Source organism: Falco punctatus, assembly GCF_963210335.1.
Source record: "Falco punctatus genome assembly, chromosome: 8".
Classification (NCBI taxonomy): domain Eukaryota; kingdom Metazoa; phylum Chordata; class Aves; order Falconiformes; family Falconidae; genus Falco; species Falco punctatus.
In genome coordinates this window covers 65,316,867-65,334,326 of record NC_137588.1, presented here as the reverse complement: position 1 = coordinate 65,334,326, position 17,460 = coordinate 65,316,867, and the positions used below count along the sequence as shown (strand labels likewise).

Sequence of the window (17,460 nt, the reverse complement as noted above, 5' to 3'; positions counted from 1 at the left end):
GGGGCGAGGCAGCGGTTAGGGGGCGTCCATTGGCTGGGTCTGCGCGCAGGGGGCGTGTCGTGGCGGCGCGGGCGGGTGGGCAGCGCGCGGGCCCTGCCCGGGCGGCGGCCCCAGAGCGGCGGCAGCTCCGCCCCCGCCCGCTGCGCCTCAGCGCTCCCGCCGGCCCCGCTCCGCTCCGCGCGGCCCGGCCGCTCCCGGGGCGCGGCGGCCCCAGCTTCCCCGAAAGGCGGGAGCGGGCTTCGCCTTGAAAAAGCCTTTAATTGTTAATTTTACATTTTTTTTATTTTGTGTTTGTGTGTGGTGATCGGCGCGTGGGCATCATGGGGCTGCCAGCTCTGGAGTTCAGTGAGTGCTGCCTGGACAGCCCCCAGTTCCGGGAGCGGCTCCGCTCCCACGAGGCCGAGCTGGAGAAGACCAACAAGTTCATCAAGGAGCTCATCAAGGATGGGAAGTCGCTCGTCGCCGCCCTCAGGAGTAAGTGAGGGGCCGGGGGCGGCCCCGCGCCCCCCGCCCGGCCCCCCGCCCCGCCGCGGTCCTGCGGCCCGCGGGCCCGCCTGGCCCAGCGCTGCTCGGTCTGGGCCGTGGACGCCCGGTCCGTCCGGCCGCCTGCTCCTATCCTTGTCCCGCAGCCCTTAGTGGGCTTTCTGGTCCGTCAGGGCTTGCCTCGTCGTGGTCCATTAGGACATGCCTAGTCCTAGTCCCTGGTCTGTCAGGACTGCCTGGTCCTGGTCCATCAGGATGCATAGTCCATCGGTACGGTCCTGGTCCACCACGTCCCAGTCCATGGCCCTCAGGAGTTGTGTCCTTTGGGGGTGGTTTGGCTGGGGTGACGGGTGGGTGCTGTGCCCCACGGATTGTCCTCTCTCCCTTCTGTGTTCAGGGTGGCCCCGTGCCCCCCTCCTGGGCTTGCATCACTGGTACTAGCTCTTCTGTCCCCAGCACGTGTGGGGAAGTGGAGATGGGTGGTGTGTGACAGAGCTGCAGGCTGGGACCAAGGCTGCAAAATGCCTCTTTGTGGTTGGGGCTGCACAGGAGGGTGATGCGGTGATGGCAGGCTGCAGCTCTGGGGCCAGGGATGCCTTTGCCTGCTGCTGGCAGTGTCCTGATCGCACCTCGTGTCCAGGCTGGGCTGGCTCCTGTCCCCATGGCTGGGGCTGGGGATACCTCTGCATGGCCACCCGCTGCCACAGTTGGGTCGGTTGTGCCCTTGGGGTGCTGTGGTGGGTGGGCGGGCTGCTCTCCAAGCAACAGCTGTTTCTCCCACAGGATCATTCGGGATTTTTTTCTTTTTTTGAGTTTCTTTGGTCCACATCACAGATTGCTTCCCCAGACAGTAAATTTCCTGTAAGTTGTCACCTTGCTGAGTTTGCCCTGCCCTGCTCCAGTTTGGTGCCGTGGGGCAGTGGGGTGGGAGAGGGGCACAGCCATGCACACCCATGCCGTGCACCCCCCCCGCTGGCATTGCCTGTGATGCACCAGCCTGGTCCTGGGGACGTGGTAGGCTTATTTTGGGAGCTGAGGTATAGCAGTGTCACCCCCGGGGTGTGCAGGCAGGTGATGCTTTGGCCAAGCTCACCACCCTGTCCCATCCTGGGAGGGCCAAGCCACAGCTGTGGGGCTGATTCCTGCTCCATCCCCTTCAGGTCTCACACCGAGCCCCACAGGTGCAGTTCCCCCGTGCTGGAGTAGCAGCCAGTAACATCTGGATTACAGGGACCCCCATTGTACCAATTCTTAGCATTTTGGGTTAAAAACCCGACCAAACCTGACAGTTGTTGGTGCTTTTACGGTTCTGCAGGTCTGAGCTGCCTTCTGCTGTGGTGTGTTTGCCTGTCAAGCAGAAGGCAGCCTGTTCCTGGCCCTGCCTGGAGCATTCCTTTTACTGTAGAACAAATCCTACAGCATGGTTCTTTATTGAAAATAAATTTTAGGAATGAACTAGTGGGTCCCAAGGGTGTTCATTGCTGGGCTTAGTCAGTGAGCACTTTTAGTTGGTCGCTGGGCAGGTGCTGTCTGAGGGGCCAGCTGTGCCTTCTCCCTGATCACTTTGCGTGGCAGGTATTTTTGGGTGTGCTGAACTGTTGTGTGCTCACAGCTGCTATCGGGCTCCTCTCCGGTCAGCCGTGGCCGTGCTGCACAGCCCCCACACTCCAGGCTGCTCGCGCTGGGGCAGGAAGAACGCTTGCCAGCCTCCGGAGATAAGGATGTTTTTATGGCTGGATTGTTTTGCAGCCTTTATTGAATGCGTTCCTGGATTAGACCTTAATTCCCATGCAGGGATGCGGGTCTGTTCCTGATGCCCAGGCTGTGGTCAGTAGGGGCATGAATAATGACGATTTTGCTGGAGCATTAATTAATGCTTGAGTACCAGCACTGCCTAGCCTCATGGCCACATCCCATGCACATGTGGCTGTGGGCACAGTGACATGCTCATCACAGGGCTGGTCTGCAGGGCACTTCGGGGGAAGGTTTGGAGGTGCGTGGGGCAGGGTGCTGCCTGGGGTGGGATTTGGGGCTGGGGCTGAGCGTCCCCTCCCTGGCTGTGATGCTCAGCTGCTCTGTGGCTCTTCCCACTGTAAGACTGACTTCACCAGCTGTATGGCTGCTGCTGGGCTGTGATGCCTCTGACTTGTCCCGCAGAGACCTGGTGCAGGACAGGATCCAGCTCAGTTATTTCCACAGGCTCTTGGTCTGAGCTCTGGCTGTGTTGTGTGGGCTGTTACAGACCCTCCAGGTGCCTGTTAGCACAGATGAAGATGCTCCAGTGGAGGAGAGCAGCTGTGTTGCCTCTTGCTGGGTGGTTGTTCCTGATTCACTACCACAGTTATTTAGGACAGCACTGTTGTGAGCTGGTGCAGATGGTACCTGGTGGCCATTCCTCGCTTCTAATTCCCCAGCTTTTATTTTGGTTTGGTGTCTCCAAGCAGTTTGTTTCCCCATGGCTGGGCAGGGCAGGCTTATCTTGCTATTGCCGTTGCTTCCACATATGTTCCTCAGCCATCGTGGAGGGCATGTGGATGCTGGGCTGGGCAGGTCCAGGGAGCAGCAAACCCCTGGCTTGGGACATGCTGCCTCGGGAGCAGGGGGCTGAGAGGGCATCTTGGCTTGTGGCCAGCAAGGCAGCCTGCAACTGGAGTTACTTGAAGTCTTGGCAACATCCTCTCTCATTTTCCTTCCTCTTGCATTTTCTGCTGAATGTTTCACATCCTCTTTAAGACAGGCGTGAGGGGATGTAACTCTTTGTGTATTGGTGAGGGGGCAGCTTGGACAGGACTGTGGTGCAATTATGTGGTGGGGAGGAAGGTGCAGGAGGGAGAAAGACCCTTCTGCAGCTCTGAACAGAATTTCTCTCCTGTTCCCTGCTGCCCTGCGTGGCCCTTTGCAGCCCCTGCACCACCAACCCTGGCATGGCAGGAACAGCGTGAAGGGACGGTAGGGCTGGAGTAAAGGCACATGATAAAGTCTCTCTTTGGATTTGGTGATGGAGCTGTTCTGCAGCTACCCTGCTTTTGCCCTCGGTGAAGGTACGGAGAGAAATGGGGCTGATTCATGGTGCTTTCTGCTCCGTTTAAAAAAGAGAATAATTTCAGAAGGTTGAAAATAATCCTCATTTGCTGGAGGGTCTTGCTAAATATGCTCTGATGCTGAGGGCACTTCTGTAGTGTGTATATATATACATATATACGTAAAAAATACTGTTAGGGTGGTTTTTTTCCCCTCCAGTGAGTATGTGTGCCTGTTCCTATTGTCTCCCTTTGCTGCTTGGCTGGTGTTAGGAGTGACCTGGTTTTCAGCAAAACGTTGTCCCTCTTCCTCCCTTATACACCATACATAAATTATTCAGAAAGTTTTGCAAATGCAAAGACATAAATAATGAACTTGAAGCTTGGATGCTGTGAAACTTATTCTCCAGTGCAGGAGCTGTGGTGACCATTGGTAACAGGCACCATCAGCATTTTGCCCCTTTGTGTATCCCCTGTGCCTGCGACAGGGCAGGAGGGAGCTGTGTCCTGGCCAGCAGCTCATCTTGGTACAGTGGCTGCCTGTGGTGCCGGCATCACCTCCAGCCCTTCTGCCTTGATGGAGGGGGTATCAAGCCCAATTGCCCAGGTGGTGATGCAAAGATGCTTTTCAGCTTGCTTTGGAAAACGAGCAGCATATGTAACGATGGAGGATGTGGGGGTGCAGGTGGCTGGCAGCCATCACCTCCCCCGCTGCGGAGTCTGAGCATGGGTGTCCTCTCCCACCTCCTCTTCCTCTGCCTCCTCCCCATGGCCCCCAGGTCTCCCTGTACTGACAGGCGCTGTGTCCTGGTGGTGATTGGGCTGCAGGGGGCTGCGGGCTGTGGTCGTCTTTAGGCGCTGGGGCTGCTGTCTGGTGCCCTGCCACGTTTCTGCTGTTGGTTTTTTTTTTGCTTCTTCCTCCAGCTCCCAAGCACTAATTTGAAGCCACTGAACTAGTCCATGCCTCAGCTGCTGCTGTGCTCACTCACAGGCTGCAATTTGTGTGGCAGGGCCAGGCTGGAGCCAGTGGGGGCTCTGCAAACCCCCTTCCCACGGGCACGAGGGCTGTGCCCTGGCTGGGCTGTGCTGTGTCCGGGTCTCACATGGGATGGGTGGAGGTGCCCGTGCTCCTGAAAGGCACAGTTGGGCTGGTTTGGGGTTTTGGGTCGTTTTTCCTTTGGCTGTTCTTTGTCTGGGTCACTGCAGAGCTGCAGCTGGGTGACACGGAGGGGCGGGACGAAAGGGGGACTTGGGGAAAGGGTGATGCTGGGGTGGACCTGGGCCCTGCAGCAGCTGGGAGTTCGTTCAGCCCTGCTAGCTTCCTGGGGCAGATGCTGCAGCACTGTTCTGCAGGTCTCATGCTGGCTCTGCCCTATGCTGGTGTGCGCTGTGCTGGCTGTGGTGAGCGCTGGGGCTTGTCCCCCAGCTGGGGTTTCCAGCTGCACAGCCCTGGTGTGTGCATTGTGCAAGCACACTCTGCATGAGCCTGTCAGAGAAATGCAGTCACCCTTAGGTCCGTGCATGCTGTGTGTGATTTTAATGTGCTGCCCAGGGGGACAATCTGCATTTGCCTGCATAGTGCCAGTGGCCTGTGCTGCCACCATGGGTGATGCCAGGAGGGCTTTTGGTGCAGCTGTGGGTTTTTTCCCCAGGATACATCCAGCACTGTGGTTGCTGTGGAACTTAAAAAACTAAGTGAGGTTAGTTGTGGTTTTTTGCGGTGCTGTGTGTTGGGCTCTGCCCATGGACCATACACTCAGGGATGCACTTGCACATGGATTTTACTATGTGTCTCAGCAGCGTCTTGCTGAAACCTTTGAGAAGTGTCTGTGCCCATGACTGTGGTGTGGCAGTGCCATGGCTGGAGCTGGTGTGACTTTGCAGATCGTCTGGAAGTGAAAGTGAAACTTTTGTGTGGTGCTTAACCTCAGCAGTTAATTCCCTTTTGATACAAACAAGGCTTAGGCTGGCAGTAAGGAAGTGTTTCAGACTCTGGCCAATACCTTTGGTTGCCTTCTGCCCCAGCAGGCTTTGCTACCATTGCTGCCTGTCTCTGCCCACTCTGCAGTTTGGCACCCCAACTAGAGCAAGCCTGGGTGAGGCTCTGGCCGGGGTGGCTATAGCTGCCCAGCTCAGGTGGGTAGATAGGTAATGTGGTGCTGTGCACTTGAAATGTTCTTGTTTGCCTCTCCAGGGTGCAAGCCCTCTGGTGTGTTGCAGGAAGAGCCGCATCTTGGGCTGCTTCGTAACCTGGTGCTGTCTGGGGTGATGGGTTTTTATAGCCCCAGTGTCACAGGTGCCCACCAGTGGTGGGGAGGAGGAACCTGAAGCTCTTGGATTATTTTCATCCTTTTGCCTTTCTGGTCCCTGAAGAAAGTAGTAACAGACCAAACTTTTCCATCACCCATGCGCAGAGGAGAGGATGGACTGAGATCTAGAGGTTTAGGTCTGGCCTTTCCAGGAACGGTCCCTATTTTTGCAGGTGCAGATGTTAACGGTTTGGAGTGCTCCTGGCTAGGAGACAGCTGTAATTCTGCAGTCTTGGGTTTGGAGTAAAAGGAACATTGTGCTTTCTGGAGGGTGCAAAAATGAATATAGGCCTCTGTTGGGCTGCTGTGGCTGCTTGCATTTGGTTCTGCTCTGGTTGTGCCATGAGAAATGGTATTTTTCTGCTGCCATCAGGCACTCAGTGCTGGCCACCTATGAGCAGTGATGGTGTGCAAGGGCTACCAAGGTGAGTCACGCTGTGCTTGCTGCATAGCCCATTTGGCATTTTCCAGGTGCTGAGAGAAAATGCTGCCTCGTGGCAGGGAGGATTTCCTGGGGCAGCACTGCGTCTGTGTGGGCAAAACCCCCGGTCCCTTCCTAGGCAGTGGGAGTCAGCTTTGCCCAAGGAGCTTGCTCAGTGCTCAGAGGGGTGGGGGCGTCTCTGCCAGCACTGAGCTCAGCAGCAGTGGGGCAGGGCGGCTGCCATGGGCTCTCCACCTTGGCCAGGTGAGCAAACCACAGGGCCAATCTGGGGGGAAAGCACGTGGTTTTGGGGTTTCGTTGCTAAGAAGAGTTGCTTCTGATTTTTTCCCTCTTTTTGCACACAGCAAAGGTGTAACGTGGCTTCCCTGTGTCAGTATGTATTTCCCCCCCTCTGTTCCTTTTGGAGGGCAGTAGGAAATGTTTGGTGTGGGGAATACTTTGTGCTGCAGAACAAGTACTTGGTTACAACTCAGCCAGTCCTATGCCAGCAGTGCCAAAGGCAAAGAGGGCTTCTTCCTCCTTTGCATGACCTGTGTGGCTTGTGCAGTCACATATTTAATAGCTTGCCTGGTATTTATTCAAATGAGGGCTAGTACAAGTGATAATACTTTGCTTTATTTTCAGCACAAGTTGAAAGCTCCTCTTCATCCTCTCCAGTGGAAATTAGCAATGGGAATGTATTCCTGCTTGGAAGATACTCTTTATTGCTGATGGTTGGTCCCTGCCATTAGTCCTGGGAGGATTGCTTTGCAGTAGCAGTGGCTCCAGGGGACTGCATGCTTATCCTGTCTGGCTCAGCCTGATTGTAAGAAGGAAAACTCACCCTGCCAGGGTGTTGCAGCTGCATGTCCTGCCCGTGGTCATGGTCTGCGTGGGAGGTTCCTCCTGATATCCCCAGGAATCATTCATCCATCTCCCTAGGGGTCTCCTGGGGCTGCCTGTGGACCCCTTCCTCCCCCAGCAGCCAGGACCGTTTGAGGACTGATGGTGAGAGCCAGCTCCTGAGTGGGGTGGGCTCCTCTAGTCCAGTGCTAGCCACTGAGCTGGTGTTGTGAGCTGCTGACTTGGGCTGTAGCTGTATCTAGCCTCTTGGCAGCGCCGGAGAGGAAAACTGATGAGCAGAAGGGTTTGGGCATGCAGGAGAGTGTGCGTTCATGATTAAGTCTGTTAAATTATGCTGGCAGAAGGCTCATTAACAGGGCTTGGGGATCTTTTTAATTAGAATCATGCCACAGAGCATGTCCTGATACACCAGTGTGATGGTGATGTCTGGAGAAGCAGCTGGCCCTGTGTATGCTGCTGCTTGGACATGGCACCAGCACTTTACTGGGTGTCTGATGTTGGAATAAATTCAACCCTTTTGGGTTGATGGGGGATGAACTGGGGAATAAACAGCAGCCTTGAGAGGCAGGGTCTAAGGCTTGACTGTGCTGCTGAAGCTGGTGTAGCTGGGACGTGCATGCTTCTGTCCGGGGAGGAAAATCTGAGCAAGAAGTGGATGGACCTGGAGAGGAGGATGTGGAGGGGCAGGGTGGGATGTCCCAGTGTTCCTGTAGCGCCAGGAGCTGAGTACCTGCTGGATCCTGCTCATACTTCCAGCATGGAATAGATTTGCCTGGTTTGGGTCAAGAGGCCGTTTTTCCAAGGCTGCAGATGTGCCAGCACAGCCTCATCTGGTGTCCACATTTCCTCCTGTAATCCCACCGTGCCAAGTGGTGCATGCAGCGTGCACAGTATTACCTGCATGCCTGGGGTCCCAGGCTGGGATGGTGGGCTGTTTTGATTTCCTCTTTTTTTTTTTTTTTCTTTGTGGGTGGCAATGATGTTGAAAATGTGTGAGGAAATGCTGTTCCCATGGTTGCTGGAAGGAGGGTGGGAGGTGGTGCTGCCGGGGCTCTGTCACATGTCTCTGTGCTTTCTGCAGGTTGGCATTTGTGGTGAGTCCATGGCTGATCCCAGCTGGGCAGGAGCCTGCAGCTGGACAGGATGGGGTGAATGGGGTTGGCTCTTGTGGTGCTGCCAGCTCTGTCCCTGGCTGGCAGAGGGGGGCTGCTGACCCTTCTGCTCTCACCCCATCCCGTAGGCACCCTGAAATCGTTCTGTGCTTCTCCCTGAAACCCAGGGAGCAATGCCACGGCCAGAGCAGCATCTGTGCACAAAATGGGGCAGAGTCCTTGGGGGTTTGCGTCCCTCCACCTGAGCAAAGAGGTTTCAGAAACCCCTGCCCTGTCTGAGGAGGGCAGCAATGGTGGTGTGGTGAGGCAAACCCTGCCAGTGCTGCAGTGATTCTGGTTTGGGGCGTTTTGAGTAGCCCTTTCACACTGTTCAGCAGTGGGGCAGCAGAAGGATGGGTTTTGCTGGGTATCTGTTCCTGTGCTTGGATTTTTTTGATCCATCTCTTAAGCAGACCTGAAGGAGCCGTGTTCGCATGTGGCATGATGAGTAGCTATAGCGTGACCGTGGTAGGCAGGGATGGGAGGCAAAGTGAGGGGGAGCTCATACCAAAACCTGCACAGCTTGTTCGCTTCTCAGCTGCTCGGTGTGAATCATCCCTCCCTCCTCCAACAGGCACATGAGCGGCTGTCACTGTGGCCAGCAGAGCTGAGGCTGCTTTCCCTGTTTTCCTGGCATGCTCCCCTCCATGTCCCGCACCAAAGGTGCTTCCACCTGCTCCTCTTCATTGCACTGTGCAAGCGCCTGGTGGCCCTGGGCCTGATGAGGGTTGCACGCTTCTGATGAGGTGTGTTCGTTAGGGCATCACCCTATCTCTTAATAGCAAGGCTGGTCTCAAGCATGGCTTGGAGGAACTGGGAACTGCACTCCTCTGCCTCCACTCCTGCCTGCCAATGGGAGCCTGAGGGTCACTGCACTTCTGGCATGCTGGATGTGTGCTGGGAAGGGAGGGACTGTCGCTGTGGAATGCTCTGTGGAGTGGGGATCACAGTGTAGAGGGAGAAGGGGATGTCTCTGCAGTGATGCCAAGCTGTTTTCTAGCTGAAGTTTGTGGGAAGTGCACCAGCCTCCAGACCATCTGGCTTCCGCACATGGAGCAACGGGCACAGCCGTGTGGTGCGGGGGCTGGTGCTGCCTGTGCCAGTGCAGGGGCGAGGGGCCAGCAAAGGGCCCAGGTGCTGCTTCCTGGCTCTTCCCTGTGGTTTAGACCCACAGCCGGGGTGAAGAGCTCCCCGTGGCACCCCATCACCAGGGGCAGGCAGGGGTATTGCTGTGGCGCAGCATTTGCTTGGGCAGCCATCGAAACATGCTTTCTGCCCCACTCTTTTTTTTTTTTTTTTTTTTTTAATTCCCAAAAGTAAAAAATGCCCCTTTTGTTCTAGGTTAAAGTGTAAAAGAATCTACTTCAAAAAGATATAGATTTTTTTATCTACAGCCAAGCTGTAAATAGCTTATAAAATAAGAGCTTTCTTTTTCTCTGGGGTTTGCCCAGCTCCCCAGCAGGTGGTTGTGCCATGCAGCCTGTCCTGCAGTGGGGCCAGCAGAGCAACAGGCCCAGTACCCACAGCACAGCCTTCAGAAGGTTCACACTACGTGTAATGATGTGCTTGAGGATGTTATTGCAACCTGTGTTTAGTTGCCATTATCCTGGTGCACTGGATATGCTGCATACAGTGTGCATGCACATGCATATGTGCACACCCATGTGCTTTTTTCTTTTTAGCAGCTTCTAATCCTGCATTGGTATCTTAATGAGGGAAATGTAAAGGATTCTCTGCATGGGCCAAGTGACCTGTAAAATAAGCTGGTGTGTGACTTTTTAATAATACTGCCTGGTAGACTGTCACTTTGCTGGGTTTTTTTGTTTTTTTTTTTTTCTTTTTCTATCTGAAACAGCATCTGTCCAGAATGATGCCCTTGCCAAGTGCTGGTTGCTTAGCAATGTTTTACAAAAAAACCCAAACCCATTGCAGAGCAGAATGCTTGGGTGGCTTTTGCCTGCTTTCCCCTGAGTGGCTGGGGCAGCAGCACCTATACCTTGCTCTTGCAGGGTTTGGGGGGCAGGCCCTGGAGGAGTGCTCGGATCCAGCAGGGGCGGCAGGTGCTGCTGCAGGGAGTGGGGCTCTGCTCTGGGGCAGGAGCCTCCTGGAAGCATTTGAGCAAGGCTGGTATTCAGGGAGCCAGGAAGCATTTCCCAGTAATGCATTCCCAACCCTTTCAGTGTCGGTGGTGATCAAGGCTGAGAAAAAGCCCAGGTTAAAGGCAGTGATGTGCTCTAGGCCATGCATTCTGTTTTGCACCCTGCATGCCTTCCTGGGCTCTGCTGGAGGTTTTAATTTTTTTTATTTTTTTTTTCCTGCCGAAGCAGGAAAAATTGACTCATTTGCTGGTAATATTCCTGTGAGCACAGTGGAATTTTTCCTGTTCTTACAGCTGAGGTGTAGGAGCAGTAGAGACAAAAGGATTTCCGCAGCTGCCTCAGGAGGAGAAGGAAGCAGGCTGCTGCAAAGCTGCTTTTCAAGGGTCTGGGAGCTGACCCCACTTTCCTGCCCTGCTTGTGGGCACACAGGCCGTTGGTGAGAGCCACTGCTGGGATGTGGCCCATTGCTCAGGGGTGGCTGCCAAGCTGAGGGGGCACTGACAAGGCATTGCCCTATGCAGTGGGCAGCATGTGCTGTGGGCTGGCTGGGATGTGTCAGAGAGGACTCCTTTCCTGTCCGTAGGGATGGGGTACAGGTCCCCTTCCTGCCCGGGGTGCAAGGATCCATGGACCCATTGTCCTGCATGGTACCCCGATACTTTGGTGCCTGTCCCTTGAGCAATCAAGCTGACTCCCTGTCTGTCTGTCTATTGACTAATCAGATTTAATAACGAGATAATCTAAATGCATGGCTGGTGCCTGAGGCAATCTGCTCCCGGTGTGGTGTCTGGTGTGGTGTCTGGCCAGCGGCTCTGCCAACACACCCCCTGTGCCGGGACCTCCCGCCCACTGAGACCCCCACCTGGCCTCCTGCTCTGTTAATGGTCATTGCCTCAGTCAGGAACAAATTTCTTCTGGATTAACATCCTCTAAATTGATTAGCTGTCTCAGGCAGGGCATTTTATTCTAATGAAATGTGATTCCAGGCTCCAGTCAATGAAATATTGTGGCAACAAGGGTAATCTGCTACCTTACTGTGGGTCATTCCAGGGTTTGGAGAGGAGAGAAACAGAAAAGGCTCGGAGAAGAGTTTATATTTAGCAGGACAGTGTGTTCCAGTATCATGGACTTACCTGCGCTCCCCAGCAAGGGAGCTGTGAGTAAAATGTGGCATTTCCATCCTGCCTTCGGAGGTAGTTTATTCACATAAGGTGTAAGGCTGGATGCACTTGCACGACCTGCCTAAAGCAGTGGCAGTGGGGCAGCTTGCAGATGTAGGGGGTGTAAATGCAATACTCAAAAGCCTTGTTGGCTGGAAGAAACTGAAAATATCTTTCATAGTTTCAGCCTTACAGCTAAGCAAGCTTGGAGCAGCAGGACAGCTGCTTTCTGCAGGTGTGCAGTTGCTGTCTTTGCAGCAGTGCTGTTCCCAAATGCCTCACCCTGGCCCTCATTGTGATGTGGGGATTTTCACTACTGCTTCCTCAGATCTTTTGCTTGTGTGGTTGACTGCCTTTGGAAGTGCCAGCCGAGGCAGTAGTTTTCCATTTCACTACTGTGTCTCTGAAGTTTTCTAGGGACTTAAGCCATTACCTGTGTTTGCTGTTTCACTGCATCCCTCCTCTGTGTTTGAGTGCTGAATATTTACATTTGATTGTATTTGAAGACCTTGTCTGCTCCTACCTGAGCTCCTCTCATTGCTCTGATGCCTGGCCGCCTGCCCAACCTGCTTGCTGGCAAACTTTCCATCACTCAGCAGTCACTTGCTGCCTCGGCTGCAGGTTGGGATGGGCTGGGGGAGGTTGTGCCATAAAACAGCATCAGGATGTGAACAAAAATAAACATGGGGAAGAGTGCCAGGTATGGTAGTTGGGTGGGGAAGTGGAGAAATCTCATTTTGTTTTTTTTTTTTTTTTTTTTTGATGCTGTAGTTCATTAAATGCTCTCTGCGTTCAGGGTCAATGCTGGAGAGTGGGGCTGGCACCTGGAGGATGCTTCCCTGTGCCTGGGTGTGGGTGGGCCATGCTGGAGCCATGGGCAGCGATGCTCTGAGGGGCTATGGGAGGACCAGGATGTTGCCACATTCATGCAGAGCACCAGGAAGCCCCTGCACTGGGCGGTGAGCAACAAGGGCTCTGTGCTGTGGTGATACGCTGTGCTGTGTCCTGACACTGTGACAGTAAGCCTGGAAGCTGCCTGCCGGGCTGTTGGTATCCGGCTTTGGGCCCCTTTTCTTCAAAGACCATTCTGGGGGGTTTGTAGTAGTTTCCCAGCTGCTGCTGGAAGGTTTTTGCTTTCAAGCAGCTCACTTGCGTTTCTTTCAGCCCCGGCACTCCTTGCTGGGAGTGGGAACCTGCTTTAGGATGTGCCTTCCTGCACCTGCAGACTTCTGTCTTCTCAGTGTCTGCAGAAATGGGAAGCCTTTCTGGGGGTTGTTTGCATCATTCATGGGCTTTATGTTCTCCTTGTCCTCACCACAGGTAGAGATGGCTCACAGTGCTCTGCTGAACCAGCACCTGCAGGTTGCACTTGCAAGCATTGCCTGGATTTCTCAAGTCATTTTGTTTTCTGTTGCTTTTCTTTACCCCCACCTGGCATCATATCTGTCTGTTCTCCACCCATGTCTCTGAACCAAGAGCTGCTGCTGCTCATTATGCACCTCCTTCCTTTCAACAAATAACTTGGTTGAGGCCAAACTGGAGCAGGGCAGAACCATGCCGGGCACTAAACAGGGTGCTTCACTTTGGAGTGGTTACTTCTGAAAAATCCTGTTTGGGCAAGTAGAGAAAATAGTCCAGAGTTTCCATGCAGGACAGGACAGACCGGAGCCTCCCCATGTTTTCCTTTCCTAGAAGGATGGAGAGGTCATTGAGCCCATCACTGTTTGATGATGGTTCATGTGCCTGGGACTGAAGTGAGGGAGGGTCCCTTTGGGTGTGACCCTCTGCACTGGTGAGGACCGCTTCATTAACTGCTTTGTTAACCCATCCCTGCTGCCTCAGCCAGTTACTGTCCTGCCAACAGCATGGGGAGGGGGGGAATGGGCAGAGGCGTTTGCATGGGCTGTGTTTCTGAAGCTCTCAGTCACTGTGAGGTAAAGATCTGAGTCATGAAAGTTGCTGTTTGGGTTTTGTTGCAATAGGAAGTGATCGGCAAGTGCTAAGAAAAGCTGAACAGGAAGGATGGAGAGCAGTGGTGAGACCTGTGCTCAAAGCTTCAGCAGCAAATCAGTCTCTGCACTGGGTTAAAATGTCCAGAAAGTGAGAAAGATCAGGGCTGGACCCAGGTCAGAGAAGCGAGGGCAGAAGGACGAGGGATCTGATTAACCATCAGCTTCCTCAAACCAGGAGGTGGAGGTGGCTGCTGGAAATAGAAGAGTGGCCGGAGCAGCGTGAGTCAAAGGAAGCAGCTTCTCGCCTCCCATGCCCCTGGAGCCCTGACCCCCGCTGCAGGACCTCATGCCGGGCTGAGCAGTGCTGGCAGCCAGACTTCCACCCGCCACCATGGGCTTTTTTGAGTGGGTTACCACAACATGCATTGCAGATTTGGACGGTTTCTGCCATGGGTGATGGGAGGAGCAGGCAGGAGCCTGTGATGCCTTGTGCATCTATGACCAGATAGATGTTTCTGAGAGTCTCACACAGCTCTTTTCTCTCTGAAGCTGTTTTTACTGATTTTAAAGTTTTCTGTAAAGTGGCATCTTGTCACTGGGGCCCTGGTGAGCCAGTACGAGGGCTATAGCCAGTGCGCAGGGGCCAAGGTCAGGCTCCTGCCTTCTCTGCAAGAGCTCACTGCGGGAAAAGGGGCTGCCTTCCCCTGCCCCTCCAAAGTGAGCAGCCCACACACTAGGTAGGGAGTTACTTCTTGCTTACTCTCTGTTTTTAACTCTGTCCCCTTTCTTCCTTGGCACAACCTGCGTGGTGGTATACAGGCAAAGTCAAATGCTGCCAGCAGACCCTCCTTTTTCCTGCAGCCAGGCTGCTCCCCTTCACCTTCAAACAGGGTCGCTGAAGGGAGATGCCTGCAACCTCAGCTGCTGTGGGTGAGAGTTGCCTTGTGTCCCTGGGACATGAAATCTCCTCATCTTCCTGGAAATCCAGTCATCTCTCCAGGAGACCCGATGGTTCTTCTGGCTTCATTTTCCTTTGATCTTCAGTACCTTTCATCAGGAATCTCGGGAAGCTTTGCAAAAATGTCCTGGCATTTCAAGGCTCCCAAGATAACTCCAAATGTTATCGATTTGGGGGTGGCAAGATGACGTGGCCAGGGTGCTGGACTGGTGGGCAGCAGGGGGATAATTTTAGCTGTGCAATCAGGCAGTCCTTCCAAGGGCTAACTTTGCTATTCACGAAGCACCAAACTTTTATCTCTTAAAATACCATGGAAATAATTCATGTCTTCAGCGTGTTACTCAAATCTGATCTGCTATTTGAGCCCCGTCAATAGTCTCATTCATCCTACAACGGGTTCTCTGTCCCTCTGGCAAACATTTTGCTGTATGAAGCCACGCTGAGTGTGTGAAGTGAGGCATATGGTGATGCCTTGGCTGGGCAGCAGTGCAGTACACTCCTGTGGTTGCATTAAAAGTCTGAGCAGAAGCTGTGGCACCTTCTGGGTGTTCAGTCTCGGGGCCGTCTTGGACTGCTCAATTTTTCTTGTGCTTTAGCGCATCTGAGCAGTTTTGGGTTTTCCCCTTGAAGCATGGTTTGTAGGGTATACGTGTTTGTAAACTTTCCATGGTAAAATGAAGTTCTGGGATTTGAGGAGATGGGATTTGTCCTCCCTGTGTGCGCTGCTGAGATGAAGCTTGGCATTGTGCTTTGGCTTGGGGCTGTGCATATAGTAAAGGCACTGAAATGGGGTCTGGGGGTGCTGTGGGGCCATGGCAGTGATGCTCTCCCTGCCTCAGGGGGTTCTGCATGGGGTGAGCGCAGGGACTTCACCCATTGCACCAGTCCTTGAGGTCACCTCCTGCTGGGTTTAGCACCATTAAACTTTGATCTCTGGACTATGCCAAGCCAGGACAGCCTTTCTGTGGGCTTTTGTGCACAAACATGATGGCAGAAGCTGCTGCTGGAGGTGGGATAGTCTCTGCTCGTCTGGTTTTACGTATTTACTTGAGTGATGAATCAGGGGGAATGTGCCAGCAGCTGCAGTCCCATCCTAAATCACTGATTAACTCCAACTGCCTGGTGGAGAAGTTATTTAATAAACAAATCATTGCTAATTATGTATGGAAGTGGCTTGGGGGTTGTGCTGGATCTGGAGGACTGTGGTGTCTTGCATCAGTGGGACTTGTGCTGACCTCCACTGGGAAGTGAGAATTTAAGCCTTTTGGAAGAAATTAAGCGTTTAGTGATGCTGCCCTGATGCTTCCTGCTGACTCCAGCAGCGCATGGGCTGGGTCCGTGTGGGGGCTAAAATTTGATGCTGTTTGCTGCAAATGCTGATTTTCAGGCACAAGGTGCTCGTTGCTGGATTCCAGCATGAACTGCTGGGCTATGGTTTGGTCAGAGCGTCCCAACCTCAGCAGCACGGCAGAGTGCTTGCATGTGTCTGTGGGCCAGATCCAGTTGGTCATTCCCAGCTCTGACCTTTCCCAAACCCCCATCCCTTAGCATCCCCAAGCACTGGGAGATGTTGCGTGACCCCACAGCAGCTTTGCTCTGGCGTTGTGCCCAAATCCCTAGCTTGCTGGGTGGTCACTGGCGGCGGGTGCTTGCTGCGGGGTCAGACACCATATTGCTCCTTTCTAAGCACCCTTGTCAAGCCGTAATCTGGCTGTTTTGGCTGCCGATTAGAACAGCTGTTCCCTGGATTACCCATCCTGGCTGGCCCTGGCCCACTGTGGGGTTGCTTGGTGCCGACTGCAACAGCTGGGGAGGTGTGGGTCTGTGGGGGTGCCACTGGTGTGGCTGAGCAGGCTGTGCCATGCTCTGCTTTCTCTGTAGCCAGATGGGGAGGTCTCCACTGGGGACCCGCCCAGATCTGCCTTCTCTGTGCTCCTGCATCTGGGCTGTTTCACAGGACAGACCCCTGGCTGGATCCTGCCTGGGCATCACTGGAGGAGGCTCCTGGCAGGCCATCAAGGCAGTGGTGGAGGTGAACCAGCCCCTGCCATAGCTGCACACTGTGAGACTCTGCAGACACACTGCTGTGATCCCATGGGGAGTGCAGAGTGAGGAGCTGCCCCTTGCTGCTCTGTGTCCTCTTGCAGTGTCCCTCATCCCCTCTCCGGGGCTAGCAGCAGTGCAGCTTGCACACTGGGCTCGTGGCTTGTATGTCAGGCTCGTGGCTAGCACACAGCAGCTTGTATGGCATGGTACGTTAGCCTTGGGGTCAGCCGATGGCACTCGTGCATTGCACTGGTCCCCTCCTGTGGCTGTGCACAGGGTGCATGAGCCCAGGTGCTGTGGGGCAGCAGCACCTGCGCAGTGAGATCCCCAGCAAACAGTGATACTGTGCTGCTGCTGTCTTTGCTTGTGCTGTTACTCTGGATTTGTACTGTTTATGCTGAATTGTTTCTGTGTGTGGGCTGTCACTGACCATCAGTGCCCTGGGGCTCTGTGATGTGTGTTACCCCTGAAGCCTGGGCAGATGATATCTGATGACGGTCACACCTTGCACTTGTGCAGTGTCTGCTGTGTGCAGATCACAAAGTATTTTGGACCCTGAGGCTTCACCTCCATTGTCCCAGGGAGGCAGGACCCATCATTTTCTCCCATCGTGCTGAAAGGGGAGCTGCTGCAATAGAGGACCAAAGAGGCTTGCCTGTATGTCAGCATCTGGTGAGAGCACCAGGAGCAAGCCCAGCTTGTGTCAGCACACCCTGCTGTGCAGCTGCAAGACCATCAGCCCCTTTTGCTGACCCACAGACACACATGCAGTAAGGAGGGCTGGAGGCATTTTCTTGAAAAATAGCCAAGAAATAGACTGTGAATTAGATGCAAATTTTGTTTGGAGAAGCTTTAAGGAACTTGTCAGACCCATGATGGGGGAGCTGGTGACTTCTGTCCCTGTGGTTGCCAGTGGGAGTGTGGTCACCTCCCCAGTGGTGGGGCTGGAAACCCGCCTGGGGCAGTGGGGTCATGGGTGTTGCTGGCAGGGCACAGG

At 54.1% G+C, this 17,460-nt stretch overlaps 1 protein-coding gene across 6 annotated transcripts in view; it reads left to right on the top strand.

The window, feature by feature from the left end:
- Positions 1-135: 135 nt before the first annotated feature.
- The window catches only part of ARHGAP26 (Rho GTPase activating protein 26), a 155,691-nt gene continuing 138,366 nt past the window's right edge, over positions 136-17,460 (top strand). For 3 of the 6 annotated variants that reach the window (XR_013929869.1, XM_080398174.1, XM_080398175.1), the window contains exon 1: positions 136-474. Coding sequence is in view for 5 of the 6 variants with exons in the window: in XM_080398174.1 (XP_080254300.1) it covers positions 321-474 (154 nt within the window). In the remaining variant the exon portion in view is untranslated. Of the gene's footprint in view, positions 475-2,716; positions 3,525-17,460 lie in introns of those variants that run through there. The other 3 variants (XM_080398173.1, XM_080398171.1, XM_080398172.1) reach the window with 3 other exon arrangements.